Here is a 23,951-nt window from a genome sequence, read left to right as displayed (position 1 = left end):
TCCAACCTCTCAGGGTCCGTCATCGTGTAACCCCAGTACCACAAGCTTTCCAACCTCTCAGGGTCCTTCATGTAACCCCAGTACCACAAGCTTTCCAACCTCGCAGGGTCCTTCATCGTGTAACCCCAGTACCACAACTTTTCCAATCTCTCAGGGTCCTTCATCGTGTAACCCCAGTACCACAAGCTTTCCAACCTCTCTGGGTCCTTCATTGTGTAACCCCAGTACCACAAGCTTTCCAACCTCCCAGGGTCCGTCATCGTGTAACCCCAGTACCACAAGCTTTCCAACCTCTCAGGGTCCTTCATCATATAACCCCAGTACCACAAGCTTTCCAACCTCTCAGGGTCCGTCATCGTGTAACCCCAGTACCACAAGCTTTCCAACCTCTCAGGGTCCTTCATCATATAACCCCAGTACCACAAGCTTTCCAATCTCTCAGGGGCCGTCATCGTGTAACCCCAGTACCACAAACTTTCCAACCTCTCATGGTCCTTCATCGTGTAACCCCAGTACCACAAGCTTTCCAACCTCTCAGGGTCCTTCATCATATAACCCCAGTACCACAAGCTTTCCAACCTCTCAGGGTCCTTCATCGTGTAACCCCAGTACCACAAACTTTCCAACCTCTCAGGGTCCTTCATCGTGTAACCCCAGTACCACAAGCTTTCCAACCTCTCAGGGTCCTTCATGTAACCCCAGTACCACAAGCTTTCCAACCTCTCAGGGTCCTTCATCGTGTAACCCCAGTACCACAAGCTTTCCAACCTCTCAGGATCCTTCATCGTGTAACCCCAGTGCCACAAGCTTTCCAACCTCTCAGGGTCCGTCATCGTGTAACCCCAGTACCACAAGCTTTCCAACCTCTCAGGGTCCTTCATCATATAACCCCAGTACCACAAGCTTTCCAACCTCTCAGGGTCCGTCATCGTGTAACCCCAGTACCACAAGCTTTCCAACCTCTCAGGGTCCTTCATCATATAACCCCAGTACCACAAGCTTTCCAACCTCTCAGGATCCTTCATCGTGTAACCCCAGTACCACAAGCTTTCCAACCTCTCAGGGTTCGTCATTGTGTAACCCCAGTACCACAAGCTTTCCAACCTCTCAGGGTCCTTCATCGTGTAACCCCAGTATCAAAAGTTTTCCAATCTCTCAGGGTCCTTCGTCGTGTAACCCCAGTACCACAAGCTTTCCAACCTCTCAGGGTCCTTCATCGTGTAACCCCAGTACCACAAGCTTTCCAATCTCTCAGGATTCTTCATTGTGTAACCCCAGTACCACAAGCTTTCCAACCTCTCAGGGTCCTTCATCGTGTAACCCCAGTACCATAAGCTTTCCAACCTCTCTGGGTCCTTCATTGTGTAACCCCAGTACCACAAGCTTTCCAACCTCCCAGGGTCCGTCATCGTGTAACCCCAGTACCACAAGCTTTCCAACCTCTCAGGGTCCTTCATCCTATAACCCCAGTACCACAAGCTTTCCAACCTCTCAGGGTCCGTCATTGTGTAACCCCAGTACCACAAGTTTTCCAACCTCTCAGGGTCCTTCATCATATAACCCCAGTACCACAAGCTTTCCAACCTCTCAGAGTCCGTCATCGTGTAACCCCAGTACCACAAACTTTCCAACCTCTCAGGGTCCTTCATCGTGTAACCCCAGTACCACAAGCTTTCCAACCTCTCAGGGTCCTTCATCATATAACCCCAGTACCACAAGCTTTCCAACCTCTCCGGGTCCTTCATCGTGTAACCCCAGTACCACAAACTTTCCAACCTCTCAGGGTCCTTCATCGTGTAACCCCAGTACCACAAGCTTTCCAACCTCTCAGGGTCCTTCATGTAACCCCAGTACCACAAGCTTTCCAACCTCGCAGGGTCCTTCATCGTGTAACCCCAGTACCACAAGCTTTCCAACCTCTCAGGATCCTTCATCGTGTAACCCCAGTGCCACAAGCTTTCCAACCTCTCAGGGTCCGTCATCGTGTAACCCCAGTACCACAAGCTTTCCAACATCTCAGGGTCCTTCATCGTGTAACCCCAGTACCACAAGTTTTCCAATCTCTCAGGGTCCTTCATCGTGTAACCCCAGTACCACAAGCTTTCCAACCTCTCAGGGTCCTTCATCATGTAACCCCAGTACCACAAGCTTTCCAACCTCTCAGGGTCCGTCATCGTGTAACCCCAGTACCACAAGCTTTCCAATCTCTCAGGATTCTTCATTGTGTAACCCCAGTACCACAAGCTTTCCAACCTCCCAGGGTCCGTCATCGTGTAACCCCAGTACCACAAGCTTTCCAACCTCTCAGGGTCCATCATCGTGTAACCCCAGTACCACAAGGTTTCCAACCTCTCAGGGTCCTTCATCGTGTAACCCCAGTACCACAAGCTTTCCAACCTCTCGGGTCCTTCATTGTGTAACCCCAGTACCATAAGCTTTCCAACCTCTCTGGGTCCTTCATTGTGTAACCCCGTTGCCAAAAGCTTTCCAACCTCTCAGGGTCCCTCACCGTGTAACCCCAGTACCACAAGCTTTCCAATCTCTCAGTCTCCGTCATCGTGTAACCCCAGTACCACATGCTTTCCAACCTCTCAGGGTCCGTTATCGTGTAACCCCAGTACCACAAGCTTTCTAACCTCCCAGTATCCTTCATCGTGTAACCCCAGTACCACAAGCTTTCCAACCTCTCAGGGTCCGTCATCGGGTCTTACCCCTAACCGGACAGGTTGGAAAGCTTGTAACATAGCAACTACTTGTTGGCCCAATAAAAGGTATCATACCCCCTACTCCCTCTCCCTCCTGTTACTACATGGAAGAAAGGACCATCACGGCGACCCACCCTTCTTAGCTTCAGAGTCTGGAATGAAACCATTAATAATAATAATAATAATAATTAATGCTTGAAGGTTTTTAGCAAACATCCACTTAGAGAAATACCCACAAAATGAGACATTTTGTTCACAGCGATTTGCATTCCTTCGGAAGTGAAAAGAAATTTGCCCGTTTTTCTTGAATAATTGAACTGAATTGAAATAAGTTACCCAGAAATCGTACCCTAGAGATGGCGTAAATGGGTGAAGTCAATTTCTGTCAATACGTTAAAAAAAATGTACCCTTGTCTGTTTATTTGAAAATGGAAAAACATGTTTCTTGGCAAAGCAGGCTACAAAGTATTGGAAAGTACATGCAATTTGTTGTCAAGATAGACCACAGAGACAATAAACAGCTTACGCTCGGAGAGGGAACATAATTATAAACGTCTTTATGTGAGTCATGCAGAATGTTGCCTGAGTTTGTAGCCACTGATTTGACTTGGATTCCGGTAATGGGATAAGTGTATTATTCTTGAACAGAACCTAATTTAGGGAAAATAAGCTGATGCTTTCAACAGGTGAAAAGTCTTAACGTGGCCATCTGCACAGAGACAGGAATTTGCTAATTCATTTAGTTGAAGTTTATTCTGCTCTAAAAATATATATATATATATATATGTCTGCAAAAAAAGCTATTTCATTTTCTGAGCGTTTAACATCAATACTGTACCTGCCTTTCTGTCTCTGTTTCTTCCTCCTATCTTCAAACCTCTCCAGTCGTCCCCAGCCAAGTACTACACTCAATCAAAAGCCAAGCGCCCCTGAGCATCTTGTGTTGGTATATTCCCTACAACATTAGCACAGTCCCAGTAATCTCAGGGAACCCCAACCCTCTCTAATAGCGCTTCTGAGATCAGATGCATTGTAAGGAACCCCAACCATCTCTAATAGCGCTTCTGAGATCAGATGCATTGTAAGGAACCCCAACCCTCTCTAATAGCGCATCTGAGATCAGATGCAGTGTAAGGAACCCCAACCCTCTCTAATAGCGCGTCTGAGATCAGATGCATTGTAAGGAACCCCAACCCTCTCTAATAGCGCGTCTGAGATCAGATGCATTGTAAGGAACCCCAATCCTCTCTAATAGCGCGTCTGAGATCAGATGCATTGTAAGGAACCCCAATCCTTTCTAATAGCGCGTCTGAGATCAGATGCATTGTTAGGAACCCCAACCCTCTCTAGTAGCGCGTCTGAGATCAGATGCATTGTCAGGAACCCCAACACTCTCTAATAGCGTGTCTCAGATCAGATGCATTGTAAATTCTACTGTATTTGGAACCATTTTCAAATGGCCTGAGGATTGCCTGGAACCCTTTAGGGACGCCCGGGGAACCCAAAGGTTCCTAGGAACCCCTGTTGAAAAACACTACCTTAAACCATCCCAACACACTCATGGGTTTGCAATGAACACCTGTGTATTGTGCACCCAATGTCTAGTATAGAGAGCAGAACAACTCCCGGCATCTTGCAAAGCTATTCTTCCAGAGGCCATCCCAAAGAGCCAAGGCAACGAGATGCTGGGATGCGGACCTGTGGTTAGGACCTTCCACTGTGTACACTATTCTGTACAATGGATTCCCACGGCCTTGTGGTGGTCACAGCGCCTTGGTCCCGGGGGACTTCCGTAAAGCTGCAGCTGCTTTGAAACTCCCAACCACTTTCAGTTTGGAGTAGACTTTCACAAAACCCATCAAAGCCGCCGCAACGCACGGTCATTCCAGAAATAAGAACGCAATCAAGGGCGAGTGTTTCGTAACATCTTCATTTTTATTGGCAATCTGGAACCTTAAAGCGGCAATCCAAAGAGGCGTAGGATTGAAGCAGGGAGTCTCCGGAGGTGAACCCCATTAATTTCACCTCCGGGGAACCCCATTAATTTCACCTCCGGGGAACCCCATTAATTTCACCTCCGGGGAACCCCATTAATTTCACCTCCGGGGAACCCCATTAATTTCCCCTCCGGGGAACCCCATTAATTTCCCCTCCGGGGAACCCCATTCATTTCACTTCCGGGGAACCCCATTCATTTCACCTCCGGGGAACCCCATTTATTTCACCTCCGGGGAACCCCATTCATTTCACCTCCGGAGAACCCCATTCATTTCACCTCCGGGGAACCCCATTAATTTCACCTCCGGGGAACCCCATTCATTTCACCTCCGGGCAACCCCATTCATTTCACCTCCGGGGAACCCCATTCATTTCACCTCTGGGGACCCCCATTAATTTCACCTCCGGGGACCCCCATTAAATTTCACCTCCGGGGAACCCCATTCATTTCACCTCCGGGGAACCCCATTAATTTCACCTCCGGGAAACCCCATTAATTTCACCTCCGGGGAACCTCATTCATTTCACCTCCGGGGAACCTCATTCATTTCACCTCCGGGGAACCCCATTCATTTCACCTCCGGGGAACCCCATTCATTTCACCTCCGGGGAACCCCATTCATTTCACCTCTGGGGAACCCCATTCATTTCACCTCCGGGGAACCCCATTCATTTCACCTCCGGGGAACCCCATTCATTTCACCTCTGGGGACCCCCATTAATTTCACCTCCGGGGACCCCCATTAAATTTCACCTCTGGGGAACCCCATTCATTTCACCTCTGGGGAACCCCATTAATTTCACCTCCGGGAAACCCCATTAATTTCACCTCCGGGGAACCCCAGTAATTTCACCTCCGGGGACCCCCTACTTCTGGAAATATTTTCCTCCGTAGGGGGCGCTGGTATCCACTCTGCTCAGCTAGCAGGGGTCACGTAATGGGGGCGTTTCAAAGCTCCCGTACTTTGCGAGCCAATAGGAAGCCGTGACCTCACCCAGTGCGGCTTCCTATTGGCCCACGTGACCAGGACCTTTAAACCGCCAGAGCTGCTTACGGCACCCCCTACAGGGGTCTGTATCTCGGGACACAGAGGGTCCCCGCACCTGAAATGACTGGGGTTCAGCTCCGGAGAGCCCCCTGCTTCCTACCGATGTTAAAAAATAATAACAAAAAAAATGCATGAATGTTCCTTTAACCCAGATTCCTGTTAGTCCGACAATGTCACTGAGCCCATGTGAATGAATTCAGGACGCAATAAGGCCCTCACCTTCACTGGGCAGCTGACCGCAGAACTGCCAAATTACAAGCTTGTTCCTGAAATCATTTTGTGTGCAAAACACATACAACCAATCAAGTCGTTTTGTTCCGGCATGTTTATATATTTACTTTGTATCCGCAATGCGCACACCATGTTTTCCCGCTAGGAAAATGGCGGAACATCGCGCGCCTTGATTTCCTTTCAGCGAATGAAAATCCCATTCTTTTCTGCGGGACTTTTTCCTGCTCCGTAACATTGGGAGCGGGTTTTTGACGATCCGTTTCCTTCACCTCTCTTTTCCCATAAGCATCAAAAGTGGATTGTAAGCTCTGCTTGCAGGACCCGAAACGCCGGCATTTAACCCTTTCACAGCCAGGACAGGCTGCCATGCACCCCGGCCCCTGAAAAGGAACAACTCATTCTATTCTCTCCGCGCCCTCTACATTTTTTTTTTTTTTACACAATGTATTATTATGATATTTTTTTGCAAGTCCGCTGGCTACGGCGAGCGCTTTCGTAACTCGCCAACATATCATTCCGGATCTCACCAGCCAGACCGGTGAACTCTCAGGAATTTTTGAGGTCCGTTTAGTCGGTAGGTGTCTCTGCCAAAGACGATTTTGGAAGGAATGAAGGCTTAAGAGAGACTTTGAAACTGGCTGCTGATTGCGTTACAATACGGGAGAGCTCCGTCATGCGGTCTCACACCGCGTCCTCCGCTTGTCAAACCCTTTTTATAAATGTGAGCGCTGTTATAAGACATAATCCTTTAAAGATATTGTCCAGACATCTGCCCGACAGACATCGGTAGGAGCCAGGAACCCGTATCGCAGAGCTGGGAGACGTTACAGACAGATGTGTGGGCTGAGGTTGTTTCACTTCTGGAAATCGGATTTCCAGGTGATCGGGGGTTGGGGCCAGTTAATAGAAACGCTAAAATACAGAACAAGTGGGATCTGAATTAATTGAGCCTGTTGATTCATACGTCCGACTGCCTCGGGATAATGCTAATATTAGAGGGTAAAGCTGCAGTGGGTTTAATGAAAAGGGGGAAAAAAATACTTTTTACAATAAATCTGTGGGTTTCATTTGTAAAGCAGCTTTAAAAATAACATGTCGTTCCCCCGTGATCGATCAGCAAAGATCCTGCTTCCCAGGGTTCACTAAATGGCCGCCTTTCAGTTTCAATCAATCCTTCAGTCAGTGTAACTCAGCAGCTACAATGTATTCTTATATTACTAAGGTAACATTATCTATTGTTACAGTTCGCAGATCAACTGTTGGGAGCATTGGCAACAAATGATCACAAACAGGAAAGTGTTGCAAATATCTTGCACTGCTGGGTGGTTTTTAAAATCTTCTATTGAAATAGCTCCTCTGCTGGAGAGGTCTTTGACTGAGCCACTGATTGACCCACCTGTGCTGAAGCAGGGATATTCTCAAAACCTGACCTGTTTGGGGGTCTTAAGGGGACTGGAGTTGAAAACTACAGCCGTAGAGCATAATTAATGAATAAAGAGGTATAATTAACTACTATAAATGAGGAGAGAAAGTCACAAATTTAAAGTGGTGAGAATAGAGATTTTTTTTTAAATCACAATAGAAAAGGACCTGGGTTTTAATATCAATATTTCTGCAAAACCAGGAATTACTGGATGATATAACATTGGGCAGACTCCTGTATACCATATTTTAGAAAGATCAGAATAACATGATATGCTATAAAGTAAGAAAGCAAATGGGTCATTTTTAAAGAAACCACATTTTCTTTCAAATGAAAGTCAATAATTAAAAAATAGTTTTTACTCTGGCTATGTAAATAAAAAACAAGTCTAACCCCCATAACCCCCATAACCCCCATAACCCCGTACACCTCAAGCACGCTCTCTGTAACGGCGTACACAAGGTAAGAGATGTACACAGTGTCGCTGCTCTATAGACTTCCAGTTGCAGACGCACATCTGACGTTGAAAAATAATTACATGTATAGAAACAAGGCCAAGTGTATCAGCACACGGGGAGGTCATACATAGCACACGGGGAGGTCATACATAGCACACGGGGAGGTCATACATAGCACACGGGGAGGTCATACATGGCACACGCCTTCAGACATTGTAATGCAGGTTGCTTTAAATATGTTGCCTAAATAGTTAACTTACTGTGCGTGTATCCACTTTAGTATAACTCCCGTGAATTGTGTCCAACAAGAGTTTGCGCACACACAGCACACACACAGCGCACACACAGCGCACACACAGCACACACCTCCCCTTATCTTCATTGGCTCTCTGATAAAGATAGGGGCGGCTATGGGTAATGAAAACAAAGACTCCCCGATTCAGAGGCCCTCATTGTAATCTCCAAGCAGCGAAATCTTTGCTTTACGCATGGTTAGATTAGTATACGGAAGCCAATTCGATTGTTAAATTGCTTACAGAAGGTTGGGTTTTGTTTTGTTGCTTGCAATGTTAACAGAAAAACTGAAAGAGCAAGAAACAATAATAATTTATTGTGCTTTTTACCACTAACAAGAGTCTTTGCACATTCAGCTTTAAAGCAGGCTGTCCCATTACCTGCAGGGAGCGGCCAAACAGCTTCATCCTGGGCACAAGGCCAGCTCACAGCGCACTTTTAATTACTGGCTACCAAAATACCATTGTCTCTTCAGAATCCGACTTGCTGGCAAGAACAGCCGTTCCACCTGGCAGCCTCTCGCCCCCCGAGTATCCGTGTGTCAGGGGCTGATGGCAATCTTTGCTCTCCTGATTTAGCAATTCACTGGTATTTTGCAGTTCTGTGAGTGACAAGTCAAAGGGAAGAGAACGGGTCTCCGTCCCGTGTACAGAATATCCCCCATTTGCCTGAGTTTCTTCAACTGGTTTAGTGTGCAGCCAACGAAAATCCCCCGTGTGCGCACATTCCCACGTCCCCGACAGGTCTGCAGCCCTGCCCTTCCCCATTATCTCTTAGCATACAGTGCTTCCACTGCAGCAAGGGATTCTGGGTAATGACATGCAAATAAGCACTTGCATTTAGTTGGACACGGCAGATTATCTATATAATTGCTTACAGAACTAGCAAGAATTACCTCCTCCAAATACCACTACGTTACCTAATATATTGACCCGAATGAAAGTCTCAGCGGTCTCTTAATAATTCTCATTTCCAATCCCTGATGGCTGTTTTTCTTATATAGAGTTGGCCTTGTACGCAGCGCTGCATATAGGGCTTGGCTGTGCTTACTATCTAGCTGTGACGCCTGAGGCACAGGGAGATAAAGTGACTTGCCCAAGGTCACAAGGAGCCGACGCCGGGAATCCAAGCTCGCCCACTTGCCGTGACATTACCCCAGAGCTTCGCCTTCCCGCGTTCCCGTACCCGATATCCCCTTCCTTTCCTTTCCTCTACAGCGGGTTTTATTTCATCAACATTAATATTTCCGTATCATTTTGAGATTCACCTCTTACAGTTTAGACCTTAATCTCGTTTCCTCCACGCCCTGTTCCAGTATATCGGGGACATTCGGAATAAAAGCGTTGACATAAGTAGAAAAAAATCATTAAAAAAAAAAATGTCATTTGGTTGATACTTTGCTTGTCCCGGGACGTTCTGCGGAGTTCGACATTACTGCGTTGAACAGATGCTGTCGTGTCCTCCCAAAGGCCGTCAACCACACCGCGCGCATATGAGAAACGAGTCTGCTCTCCAAGTACTTAAACACGGTGCTCCCGCATCCAACTCGCTGTGATACTCGGTAATGCGATAGAGTTGCTCGTTGGCTTATGAGGTAGCGTCTACCCAAGTGTCATGCTATTTTATTAAGTCCGAAACGTGATAGCTACTGTTGTCGCACATTGGCGTGTTCAACAATTCAATCGAAAATGAGAAAAGCAGATCCTTTCCCCACACACAAAATACCTTTCCCCTTACATCAGGCCGAGTACAATGCGAGGGGGAGAGAGTGCAATGCGAGGGAGAGAGTGCAATGCGAGGGGGAGAGAGTGCAATGCGAGGGAGAGAGAGTGCAATGCGAGGGAGAGAGAGTGCAATGCGAGGGAGAGAGTGCAATGCGAGGGGGAGAGAGTGCAATGCGAGGGAGAGAGAGTGCAATGCGAGGGAGAGAGAGTGCAATGCGAGGGAGAGAGAGTGCAATGCGAGGGGGAGAGAGTGCAATGCGAGGGAGAGAGAGTGCAATGCGAGGGAGAGAGAGTGCAATGCGAGGGAGAGAGAGTGCAATGCGAGGGAGAGAGAGTGCAATGCGAGGGAGAGAGTGCAATGCGAGGGGGAGAGAGTGCAATGCGAGGGGGAGAGAGTGCAATGCGAGGGAGAGAGAGTGCAATGCGAGGGAGAGAGAGAGTGCAATGCGAGGGAGAGAGAGTGCAATGCGAGGGAGAGAGAGTGCAATGCGAGGGGGAGAGAGTGCAATGCGAGGGAGAGAGAGTGCAATGCGAGGGAGAGAGAGTGCAATGCGAGGGGGAGAGAGTGCAATGCGAGGGGGAGAGAGTGCAATGCGAGGGAGAGAGAGTGCAATGCGAGGGGGAGAGAGTGCAATGCGAGGGAGAGAGAGAGCTGCGGGGGAACCGCTCTCTCACCCGCGAGGTCGGCTGCTCACGCTGTAGTCTCCAGGTGGGAAGCGGGGAGACTGCTTGTTTGTACAATAGGGTCAGAATAAGAAAGAAGAGGAAATGAAGATATTGGGGTTTAATATAATGTTTTAAAGTCCCAAGTAAATATCCGCGGGGTGTTAAACATTGGATGTCCGGGTCTTTAATGCTTTGCACGGTGTCCCTGGCCCCCTTTGTAACTAACTCCTGTCAATCTCATCATATCATCAGCTGTCTGCAAGAATTGCTTTTTATTTTGCAACGTCAGTATAACCGGCCTCACACTGATCAGACACCAAATGGTTGAAAAAGCTGTCTGTGACTAGGGTTACTGGCTCTGCACTTCTTTAACGCCGGCTGTGCTGAAACGCTGTGTAATGCGGCAGGCATAAGCTTGTAGGGGGGTCCATGTTAAAATGGATTTGAAGCAAAAGGGACACAGTGAGTGCTCATTTGCATGTCATCTCCCAGACTCCTTGGCTGCTGTGGAAGCACTGTATGCTAAGAGACTTGTGAATGTGCTCACAAGAGTTATTTTTATTTAATTTTTATTCTATTACAGTTATTGGGGGGGAGGGGCGGTAAACAAAATTGCTGCTATTTTTCTCATTGGAAATAAAGTTTTTTCTAGCTAATAAAGCAGTATTACAACGATAATTCATTCTACGCAGTTCATTGCAGCCCCTCAAAACAGAAAAGGAGTATTTTATATATAATATGTGAGCACAGGTCTGCACACCCAGCTTTCCCCATTATCTCTGCGCTTATAGTGCTGCCAGGAATTCTGGGTAATGACATGCAAATCAGCTCTCACTGTGCATCACTCTTTTTTTAAAGTTATTATTATTATTAGATATCGCTGTACATAGCGTTGTGCCGGTACGAGTCCCTGACCCACACAGCTTACAATCTAATGCTGGTGCCTTGGGTACAGGGAGATAAAGTGACTTTGCTCAAGGAGACCTGACACTGGGATTTAAGCCGGGCTGACCAGCTTCAAAGGCTACTGAACATGATAAATGACATTACTAATGAGTTAGTCCAGGGGTGTCCAACTCCGGTTCTCAAGGGCCACCAACAGGTCAGGCTTTCAGGATATCCCTGCTTCAGCACAGGTGGCTCAACCAGTGATTGTGACTGGTGTGAAGCAGGGATATCCTGAAAACCTGACCTGTTGGTGGACTGAAGTTGACCACCCCTGAGCTAGTCCTTTGGGGACGAGTGACCTTTGCAGTGAAGATGTGATCTCTGGTGACGGAGTTCTTCTGCCCACTCTCTGTCCCCGAGCCTCTCACTGACCTGTCCCCTGTTTCTAGGAGTGTGACCAGATACACATCGATGACGTGTCTTCCGATGACAACGGGCAAGACTTGAGGTGAGCGATTTCACGGAAATTCTGTGTTTAATGCAGCCAGTGAATCTATACGTTCCCCTAGCTGGAGGCGGGGGATGGGGTGAAGATCGTCTCCCTCCTGAGAGCACAATGACGTCTTCTCAAACCTCCGCGTAGAGTCACTTATGTCACACACGGCACCTGCCACGTCTGCTCATTTCAATGACATGTTGTATATTTGCAGTAGCTTATTACCAAGGTGTGTTCACAGGTATCTCCGCGTCGCGTATAAGTGACTGGAGCAATGTGGTCTCGAAGGGCCTTATTATATAAGCATAACCCGTAGAGCTTAGTAGATATGGTCAGTCTTCAAGGATCACCAACAGGTCAGGTTTGCAGGATATGCCTGCTTCAGCACAGGTGGCTCAGACAAAGACTGAGCCTCTGATTGAGCCACCTGTGTGAAGCAGGAACTGATTGAGCCACCTGTGCTGAAGTCGGGGCAGATTAAGCCACCAGTGCTGAAGCAGGGATATTCTGAAAACCTGGCCTGTTGGTGTCCTTGAGGACTAGAGTTGGCCAACTCTGGGTTAGAAGCTAGAGATCAAGAAAGCAATCATTTTTAAACACTATAAAAACATAATGCCTGAGCCACTGATTGAGCCACCTGTGCTGAAGCAGGGATATCCTCCAAACCTGCCCTGTTGGGGGCCCATGAGTATTAGAGTTGCCCAGCCCTGTGTTGCTAGGTGAGATGGAATTTTTCTAATACTTTTATCATCAACAGTAATGTTCTCAACCTAACTCACTTTAAATCTGAGCGCGCGTTCCTGTTACATATAGTTACCTGCGGATGTATTTCACCAGGCGCACACGTGACGGTCATTTTTAGCAGCGTTGTTTCCACCCAGAAAATAGACCGTAGTGATTTTTCGGAAATGGCAATGGAACAATTGCTAACGTCTCTACTCCCCGATGCAACCTCGTCCGTACGAAGCACACAACGGGCGGCCTGCGCAGCGTTGTACGGGATTGTGCGTCTTGGCAGCGTCCCGAGATATATTGTCATGAATTCCTCACAAGCGCCAAATTATCTGAAACTTTGCCATGAGAATTGGCTGCGCGCAGATCCAAACATTTTCCAACAAGCAAATAATTGCTTTCTCAGATGGTGCAAATCCTTCAGTGTGTTTCTGTCGGACGCGCCTTCTGCGGACGCTGTTATAGCGATCACTTAATTTCGTCTCATAGAACACCGACAAATAGCTTTTTCAAACATACTTTTAGTGGCATTGACTTTCTTATAGTTAATTTAATCCCATTTAAAGGCAAATGTCTCATTTCTCTCTTCTGAAATAAATGGATTTATTTGTTCTGTGCCACGTGGCAACCACTGTTACCCGACAGATAAAATGTATAGTAATTCATCTATGGACCAGGGGTGGGCAACTTCACTCCTCAAGGGCCACCAACAGGTCAGGTATTGAGGCTATCCCTGCTTCAGCACGTGACTCAATCAATGACCTGTGCTGAAGCAGGGATTATATATTTTCTAATGATATACCCCATTTAGGTTATAAAATGTATTTTATGCCTTGCCCCAACTGTATGATAAAGCCCTTACTGAACATTTTTTAGTATGACCAATTACATATGTAAAACAGGACCTGCTTCTTATTACCGTTGAGTTATTGACAGGCCGGGAGTGTAGCGTTTTGTGAGGTGTGTGTGTGGACGTGTTAGCTTTTACCCAACACACCTATTAGGGTTTTAATTGCACTAACACACTTCCTCCCCCCTCCCCCGCAGCACATATAACTTCTCCGCAGACGGCTTCCACAGTTCAGCTGCTGGTGCGAATCTGTGCCTGGGCTCCGGCGTCCACGGGGGAGTTGACTGGATGAGGAAATTGGCGTTCCGCTACAGGAGAGTGAAGGAGATGTACAACACCTACAAAAACAACGTCGGAGGTGAGCGTCAGCCTGGCGTGGGCAATGTGTTCTGCTCTTTAATGTCTGCAGTCTCTCCAATGATCATCTTCATCCTCATCGTCTTCTTCGTCGTCTTCTTCATCGTCTTCTTCATCTTCATTTATTTTTTAGTAAATAGAGGCCTCCACGTAAGGAGGACATCGCAATACTTTACAGTCAGTTTGAGACCAACTTGCAAATGAAATACAGTTATTTTGTTTCACGTGAGACAGACGGACAAAGCCAGAATTATTATTATTATAATGAACTAAGCGCAATGACTTGTAATCCCGCGATCAGAAAACACCACGCAATGTAACAGCGAGTTGGTTTAGCCAAACAAATGTAACCCTGCTAGGAAGAGAGGAAAACTCTAGGAAGCTTGTCCTACGACATAAATTGTTAGTCCAAATAAAAAAGGTATCACCTAATACTGAAGAACTCATTAATTCTGCACTTTAAATGATATATATATATAATCACACACGCACAGCTTCATGGCAGTCGTAAACGGCAATCCAAGGTGGCGAGTTATTTTTTGCCAATTTTTTTAATTGTAGAACTGAAGCGGGGGGCCTGCGGTGCTGAACCCCCATTAACTTCAGCTCCAGGGACCCCCTGCTTCCGGAGATACAGACCTCCGTATGGGTCGCCGGTCGCCGCTCGGCTGGCAGGTAGGACGCCGTGACATCATCAGGTTGGAGTTCCTGTTGCCCCGCATAACTCGGAATCGTTAAACCCGCTACGGAGCTCAGTATCGTGGGACGCAGGGGGTCCCCAGAGCTGAAATTAATGGGGTTCAGCTCCGGACCGCCCCTGCTTCAATCCAATGTTAAGAAGCGGTAATAAAAAGAAAAACATGAATTGCTCGTTAATGGTATTGCGCTATTTTTATTTCTAGCTGAATATGTTGAGTTAAAACTCGTTTCTGAACCATACACCAAAGGTGTTCACCTTTCTCCCTTTAGGTTTAATAGGTGCCCCGAAAAGAGAGACATGGCTTCAGCTAAGGGCAGAACTGGAAGCCTTGACCGACCTGTGGCTCACTCATGCACTCAAGGCTTTGAACCTAATCCATTCCAGGTAAGAATACAGCTAGGGTTGCCAGGTGTCCAGTATTGATCCGGACTGTCCTGGACACTCAGTCCAGTAAAAAAATTAGACGTAATACTGGACATGTACGTGTATATAGGTATTACCTCTCTGGGTGTGTATGTGTATACCGGTATTACCTCTCTGGGCATGTATGTGTATACCGGTATTACCTCTCTGGGCGTGTATGTGTATACCGGTATTACCTCTCTGGGCGTGTATGTGTATACCGGTATTACCTCTCTGGGCGTGTATGTGTATACCGGTATTACCTCTCTGGGCGTGTATGTGTATACCGGTATTACCTCTCTGGGGGTGTATGTATATACCGGTATTACCTCTCTGGGTGTGTATGTGTATACATGTATTACCTCTCTGGGCGTGTATGTGTATACCGGTATTACCTCTCTGGGCGTGTATGTGTATACCGGTATTACCTCTCTGGGCGTGTATGTGTATACCGGTATTACCTCTCTGGGCGTGTATGTGTATACCGGTATTACCTCTCTGGGCGTGTATGTGTATACCGGTATTACCTCTCTGGGCGTGTATGTGTATACCGGTATTACCTCTCTGGGCGTGTATGTGTATACCGGTATTACCTCTCTGGGCGTGTATGTGTATACCGGTATTACCTCTCTGGGCGTGTATGTGTATACCGGTATTACCTCTCTGGGCGTGTATGTGTATACCGGTATTACCTCTCTGGACGTGTATGTGTATACCGGTATTATCTCTCTGGGCGTGTATGTGTATACCGGTATTACCTCTCTGGGCGTGTATGTGTATACCGGTATTACCTCTCTGGGTGTGTATGTGTATACCGGTATTACCTCTCTGGGCGTGTATGTGTATACCGGTATTATCTCTCTGGGCGTGTATGTGTATACCGGTATTACCTCTCTGGGTGTGTATGTGTATACCGGTATTACCTCTCTGGGCGTGTATGTGTATACCGGTATTACCTCTCTGGGCGTGTATGTGTATACCGGTATTACCTCTCTGGGTGTGTATGTGTATACCGGTATTACCTCTCTGGGCGTGTATGTGTATACCTGTATTACCTCTCTGTGCGTGTATGTGTAAACCGGTATTACCTCTCTGGGTGTGTATGTGTATACCGGTATTACCTCTCTGGGCGTGTATGTGAATACCGGTATTACCTCTCTGGGTGTGTATGTGTATATCGGTATTACCTGTCTGGGCGTGTATGTGTATACTGGTATTACCTCTCTGGGCGTGTATGTGTATACCGGTATTACCTCTCTGGGCGTGTATGTTTATACCGGTATTACCTCTCTGGGCGTGTACGTGTATACCGGTATTACCTCTTTGGGCGTGTATGTATATACCGGTATTACCTCTCTGGGCGTGTATGTGTATACCGGTATTACCTCTCTGGGTGTGTACGTGTATACCGGTATTACCTCTCTGGGCGTGTGTGTGTGTATACCGGTATTACCTCTCTGGGCGTGTATGTGTATACCGGTATTACCTCTCTGGGCGTGTATGTGTATACCGGTATTACCTCTCTGGGTGTGTATGTGTATACCGGTATTACCTCTCTGGGCGTGTATGTGTATACCGGTATTACCTCTCTGGGCGTGTATGTGTATACCGGTATTACATCTCTGGACGTGTATGTGTATACCGGTATTACCTCTCTGGGCGTGTATGTGTATACAGGTATTACCTCTCTGGGGGTGTGTGTGTATACCGGTATTACCTCTCTGGGCGTGTATGTGTATACCGGTATTACCTCTCTGGGCGTGTATGTGTATACCGGTATTACCTCTCTGGGCATGTATGTGTATACCGGTATTACCTCTCTGGGTGTGTACGTGTATACCGGTATTATCTCTCTGGGCGTGTATGTGTATAATGGTGTTACCTCTCTGGGTGTGTGTGTATACCGGTATTACCTCTCTGGGCGTGTATGTGTATACCGGTATTACCTCTCTGGGTGTGTATGTATATACCGGTATTACCTCTCTGGGCGTGTATGTGTATACCGGTATTACCTCTCTGGGCGTGTATGTGTATACCGGTATTACTTCTCTGGGCGTGTATGTGTATACCGGTATTACCTCTCTGGGCGTGTATGTGTATACCGGTATTAGCCAACGCGTTGCGTGAATGAGTTATCCTGAATATTGCGCGCCCGTTTCTCATACACGCTGCGCTGATCTTTTCCAGAAATAGCGTGAACTTCTTGCTAAAAATGTGGCCCATGTTTACTAAGCAGCGGGTGGCGCCTTATAACAAAAGATTGCTTAGTAAATATGGTCTTGTAAGGTCACTTCAGACCTGGGGTGGCATTGAAACTGTGGTCTAAGCAGCATTTATGGACAATTTTCATGTTGGTCATGTTAAAAAGATATCACATATAAAAATGAAAAAGAAAGTGATACATCAAAATCCAAAACTACATTGAACCGCCACTCACTCTATTTAAGAGATTATAATACTTGGGAGTAACAAAGGAGGGAGAGTGGGTATGATACCTTTTTATTGGACCAACAAGCAGTTGATATTCATCGTGTAACCCCAGTACCACAAGCTTTCCAACCTCTCAGGGTCCGTCATCGTGTAACCCCAGTACCACAAGCTTTCCAACATCTTGGGGTCCGTCATCGTGTAACCCCAGCACCACAAGCTTTCCAACCTCTCAGGGTCCGTCACCGTGTAACCCCAGTATCACCAGCTTTCCAACCTCTCAGGGTCCGTCTTCGTGTAACCCCAGTACCACAAGCTTTCCAACCTCTCAGGGTCCCGTGTAACCCCAGTACCACAAGCTTTCCAACCTCTCAGGGTCCTTCATCGTATAACCCCAGTACCACAAGCTTTCCAACCTCTCAGGGTCTGTCATAGTGTAACCCCAGTACCACAAGCTTTCCAACCTCTCAGGGTCCCGTATAACCCCAGTACCACCAGCTTTCCAACATCTCGGGGTCCGTCATCGTGTAACCCCAGTGCCACAAGCTTTCCAACCTCTCAGGGTCCTTCTTTGTGTAACCCCAGTACCACAAGCTTTCCAACCTCTCAGGGTCCGTCATCGTGTAACCCCAGTACCACAAGCTTTCCAACCTCTCAGGGTCCTTCATCGTGTAACCCCAGTACCACAAGCTTTCCAACCTCTCAGGGTCCGTCATCGTGTAACCCCAGTACCACAAGATTTCCAACCTCTCAGGGTCCGTCATCGTGTAACCCCAGTACCACAAGCTTTCCAACCTCTCAGGGTCCGTCACTGTGTAACCCCAGTACCACAAGCTTTCCAACCTCTCAGGGTCTGTCATCGTGTAACCCCAGTACCACACGCTTTCCAACCTCTCAGGGTCCATCGTGTAACCCCAGTACCACAAGCTTTCCAACCTCTCAGGGTCTGTCATCGTGTAACCCCAGTACCACAAGCTTTCCAACCTCTCAGGGTCCGTCATCGTGTAACCCCAGTACCACAATCTTTCCAACCTCTCAGGGTCCTTCATCGTGTAACCCCAGTACCACAAGCTTTCCAACCTCTCAGGGTCCGTCATCGTGTAACCCCAGTACCACAAGATTTCCAACTTCTCAGGGTCCGTCATCGTGTAACCCCAGTACCACAAGCTTTCCAACCTCTCAGGGTCCGTCACTGTGTAACCCCAGTATCACAAGCTTTCCAACCTCTCAGGGTCTGTAATCGTGTAACCCCAGTACCACAAGCTTTCCAACCTCTCAGGGTCTGTCACCGTGTAACCCCAGTACCACAAGCCTTCCAACCTCTCAGGGTCCTTCATTGTGTAACCCCAGTACCACAAGCTTTCCAACCTCTCAGGGTCCGTCATCGTGTAACTCCAGTACCACAAGCTTTCCAACCTCTCAGGGTCCTTCATTGTGTAACCCCAGTACCACAAGCTTTCCAACCTCTCAGGGTCCGTCATTGTGTAACCCCAGTACCACAAGCTTTCCAACCTCTCAGGGTCCTTCATCGGGTAACCCCAGTTCCACAAGCTTTCCAACCTCTGTGTCCATCGGGTAAACCCAGTACCACAAGCTTTCCAACCTCTCAGGGTCCTTCATCGGGTAACCCCAGTTCCACAAGCTTTCCAACTCTCAGGGTCTGTCATCGTGTAACCCCAGTACCACAAGCTTTTCAACCTCTCGGGGTCCTTCATCGTCTAACCCCAGTACCACAAGCTTTCCAACCTCTGTGTCCATCGGGTAACCCCAGTACCACAAGCTTTCCAACCTCTCAGGATCCTTCATCGAGTAACCCCAGTACCACAAGCTTTCCAAAGTCTCAGGGTCCGTCATTGTGTAACCCCAGTACCACCAGCTTTCCAACCTCTCAGGGTCCATCATCGGGTAACCCCAGTACCACAAGTTTTCCAACCTCTCAGGATCTTTCATCGAGTAACCCCAGTACCACAGGCTTTCCAACGTCTCGGGGTCCATCATCGTGTAACCCCAGTACCACAAGATTTCCAACCTCTCAGGGTCCGTCATCGTGTAACCCCAGTACCACAAGATTTCCAATCTCTCAGGGTCCGTCATCGTGTAACCCCAGTACCACAAGCTTTCCAACCTCTCAGGGTCCGTCATCGTGTAACCCTAGTACCAGAAGCTTCCAACCTCTCAGGGTCCGTCATCGTGTAACCCCAGTACCACAAACTTTCCAACCTCTCAGGGTCCATCATCGTGTAACCCCAGTACCACCAGCTTTCCAACCTCTCAGGGTCCATCACCGTGTAACCCCAGTACCACAAGCTTTCCAACCTCTCAGGGTCTGTCATTGTGTAACCCCAGTACCACAAGCTTTCCAACCTCTCAGGGTCCGTCATCGTGTAACCCCAGTACCACAAGCTTTCCAACCTCTCAGGGTCCGTCACTGTGTAACCCCAGTACCACAAGCTTTCCAACCTCTCAGGGTCTGTCATCGTGTAACCCCAGTACCACACGCTTTCCAACCTCTCAGGGTCCATCGTGTAACCCCAGTACCACAAGCTTTCCAACCTCTCAGGGTCTGTCATCGTGTAACCCCAGTACCACAAGCTTTCCAACCTCTCAGGGTCCGTCATCGTGTAACCCCAGTACCACAATCTTTCCAACCTCTCAGGGTCCTTCATCGTGTAACCCCAGTACCACAAGCTTTCCAACCTCTCAGGGTCCGTCATCGTGTAACCCCAGTACCACAAGATTTCCAACTTCTCAGGGTCCGTCATCGTGTAACCCCAGTACCACAAGCTTTCCAACCTCTCAGGGTCCGTCACTGTGTAACCCCAGTACCACAAGCTTTCCAACCTCTCAGGGTCTGTCATCGTGTAACCCCAGTACCACAAGCTTTCCAACCTCTCAGGGTCTGTCACCGTGTAACCCCAGTACCACAAGCCTTCCAACCTCTCAGGGTCCTTCATTGTGTAACCCCAGTACCACAAGCTTTCCAACCTCTCAGGGTCCGTCATCGTGTAACTCCAGTACCACAAGCTTTCCAACCTCTCAGGGTCCTTCATTGTGTAACCCCAGTACCACAAGCTTTCCAACCTCTCAGGGTCCGTCACCGTGTAACCCCAGTACCACAAGCTTTCCAACCTCTCAGGGTCTGTCATCGTGTAACCCCAGTACCACAAGCTTTCCAACCTCTCAGGGTCCTTCAATGGGTAACCCCAGTTCCACAAGCTTTCCAACCTCTGTGTCCATCGGGTAACCCCAGTACCACAAGCTTTCCAACCTCTCAGGGTCCTTCATCGGGTAACCCCAGTTCCACAAGCTTTCCAACTCTCAGGGTCTGTCATCGTGTAACCCCAGTACCACAAGCTTTTCAACCTCTCGGGGTCCTTCATCGTGTAACCCCAATACCACAAGCTTTCCAACCTCTGTGTCCATCGGGTAACCCCAGTACCACAAGCTTTCCAACCTCTCAGGATCCTTCATCGAGTAACCCCAGTACCACAAGCTTTCCAAAGTCTCAGGGTCCGTCATTGTGTAACCCCAGTACCACCAGCTTTCCAACCTCTCAGGGTCCATCATCGGGTAACCCCAGTACCACAAGTTTTCCAACCTCTCAGGATCTTTCATCGAGTAACCCCAGTCCCACAGGCTTTCCAACGTCTCGGGGTCCATCATCGTGTAACCCCAGTACCACAAGATTTCCAACCTCTCAGGGTCCGTCATCGTGTAACCCCAGTGCCACAAGCTTTCCAACCTCTCAGGGTCCGTCATCGTGTAACCCCAGTACCACAAGCTTTCCAACCTCTCAGGGTCCGTCATCGTGTAACCCCAGTACCACAAACTTTCCAACCTCTCAGGGTCCATCACCGTGTAACCCCAGTACCACAAGCTTTCCAACCTCTCAGGGTCCATCATTGGGTTCCCGAAGTTACCATTAACTATTGTTAATCCTGTTGCAAAGGCAAATACTCATATATTATACATAGCGAATGTATTCTTAGCATGTTAGGCAGATCAAATATCCATAGTCCGTGGGTACCTGGCAGCTGTGATATGGTATTTTAAAATATGTAACATCATTTAGGGCTCCATGTTAAAATGGGCCAGAAGCAAAAGGTGACACACTGCAAGTGCTCATTTGCATGCCATTACCCAGAATCCCTGGCTGCAGTGGAAGCATTGTGTGTTAAGAGATAATGGGGAAGGGCAGGGTTGGACATGTGAATGTGCTCACAAAGGGTATTTTTATTTGGTTGGCATATTTACCTAATTTAAATGATTTCTTGACTATGCTCCTATTGTGTGTCCTCCTTTGCAGACCTAATTGTGTGAATGTGTTGGTCACCACCACGCAGCTCATTCCGGCCATCGCGAAGGTCTTGCTGTACGGACTGGGGACGGTCTTTCCTATTGAAAACATCTACAGTGCAACAAAGACAGGTACGATTCTGACGGCGTGTGTGTGTTGGGAAGTGCAGTGGTTGAAGTGTTAGGAACAGCACGTTACTGTCTTATTTGAATAACTCCCTCATTCTCTTCAGTATAGCAGGAGTCCGCAAATAGTCCCTAATTCTATATTCTGTGAAGATGCTTCTCCGTGTCAGGGAAGCTTTGAGTTCCTTCAGTGAAATGGGGCTTACAGGCTTCCCTGACGAGGAGAAGTAGCTACACAGCATATTGAATAAGGACCATTATGTTTTGCAGATATCATCAAACATTGTCAACTCTTGGCCTTATTAACTGAGCCTTAATAAACTGGAGTCTAATAAAACTTCATTTACAATTAGAATCAACAGGAAAGAACGGAGACTCATCTCCTAATCCAGTGCTCCAGGAGATACCAGAAACCGACATCTCAATAGTAGTTGTCTCAATTAAAAGTTCGCATGTGTTGTTATAACCAGGCAATGAATGTGAGTATAAGCAGAAGAGGTCATTGATGCGCACAGTTTGGGGTGTATGAATGGTATATAGATATCTGTGGAAGTAAGGGAAACCGTGCCCATAAATCTAAAAGTCCATCACCCCTTAGCGCTAGACCTCTGATAATTCAGTATTTGACCCCATAAGGGTTCTCGCGACCTTCGTTCGTAGAGTCCTGGAAGTCGCGCACTCTCGGCGCAATGCGGAAATGAAGAAAGATTCCTCCCTACAGGGAAGATAATGGCGGTGCACTGCGTTTGATATGCGTTTGATACGCGTTAGATACGTGTTTGATACGCAGAGCACCGCCATTATCCTTCCCTGTTGGGAGGAATCTTTCTACAATTAGAATCAACCTTTAAAAGATTGACTTTGAAAATATGAATAATATCACTTTGGGAACCTGAAGAGGTGAATTCATATAATGGATTAGGGACGAGTCGTGCCCAAAATGTGTACAAGAACTTCCAAGCAAACCCTGGTTTTAAGACTTTCAAGATAAGTGTGGAAGAGAGATCTTTGAGGTTCCAAAAACCTTATAAACTATACACAGCCCAGAACAAATTGACAATTCTTCAGGACCAATATGGCTATGAAAACTGTCAACAACAAGAGATCAAATCCAGCGAGAATTCGGATATTTGTGTCATTATAATTTGTTTGGAAGGCTTTGGCATCTTCCATACAAAAAGAACACTGCAGCATTTCAATGCAAAGTTACAGGAGTAATATTGGTGCTGGAGTATGTGGCTTTGATGATATGATACCTTTTTATGGTCCAAATTGATATTCCAAAACCTGTGAAACCTCGCAAGTCTCCGCTTCTGAACATCTTAAGAAGAATCATGACGTCTGCAAAAACTCATGTACAGAGACATTAAATGTTTAACAATAAATGTTATCACAACCACAAAACAACTCTAGGTGTAACATACTAAATACTACCAAGTTACTAAATGCTGATCCAATAGATATATCAATATCTGCACTAACGAGCTGACAATCTAAGGCTTAGTAGTAGGTTATTGTGCTCGGATTAATAGTCCTAACACACAATAGCACATGGTAAAACCATTCTGGGTATATTTTACAAGACACACATTCTCACCCAATTTCATACGCTCAGCGCACTTTGTGCGTCTTATTACAGGAGTTCAAACATGTTCTAAAATGCACATGGGGAAATCCCTGTTCTTACAAGTAAATTATTCCGCTTCTTCACCGTCAAATGACTTTCCAGCTATAAGGCCAGGGGCGGCAAACTAAACTCCTCAAGGGCCACCAACAGGTCCGGTTTTCAAGATATCCCTGCTTCAGCACAGGTGGTGCAGTCATTATGATTGAGCCACCTGTGCTGAAGCAGGGATATCCTAAAAACCTGACCTGTTGGTGGCCCTTGAGGACTGGAATTGGCCACTCCTGTACTAGACCATATCTATTAACCTTCCCGCTTAGCAGCTTTTAGTGGGTAGATGGGCCAGTAACGCCTTGATGTCCGGAGGCGCCAAGTCACTGATACTTATACTATATGATATCTGATGAACGTGATTACTGATTATCTGTGATTACATCCATCGTGTAACGAGCCCTCCTCTCTCCGCCCAGGAACAGTGGAACATGTTCAGCTGCTGTTCGGCAAA

The 23,951-nt window shown here is 47.3% G+C and overlaps 1 protein-coding gene across 6 annotated transcripts in view; it reads left to right on the top strand.

Moving 5' to 3' along the window:
* Positions 1–23,951, top strand: part of EYA2 (EYA transcriptional coactivator and phosphatase 2) — a 165,187-nt gene that overhangs the window by 136,093 nt on the left and 5,143 nt on the right. For all 6 annotated transcript variants that reach the window (XM_075571297.1, XM_075571293.1, XM_075571296.1 and 3 more), the window contains 4 exons: positions 11,886–11,944; positions 13,712–13,872; positions 14,841–14,955; positions 21,707–21,828. In XM_075571297.1, the coding sequence (XP_075427412.1) occupies positions 11,886–11,944; positions 13,712–13,872; positions 14,841–14,955; positions 21,707–21,828 (457 nt within the window). The remainder of the gene's footprint in view (positions 1–11,885; positions 11,945–13,711; positions 13,873–14,840; positions 14,956–21,706; positions 21,829–23,951) is intronic.

The sequence above is a fragment of the Ascaphus truei genome, chromosome 15 (genome assembly GCF_040206685.1).
Source record: "Ascaphus truei isolate aAscTru1 chromosome 15, aAscTru1.hap1, whole genome shotgun sequence".
Classification (NCBI taxonomy): Eukaryota; Metazoa; Chordata; class Amphibia; order Anura; family Ascaphidae; genus Ascaphus; species Ascaphus truei.
The sequence above is the reverse complement of the archived record's forward strand: the minus strand, read 5'-3'. Positions and strand labels throughout refer to the sequence as shown.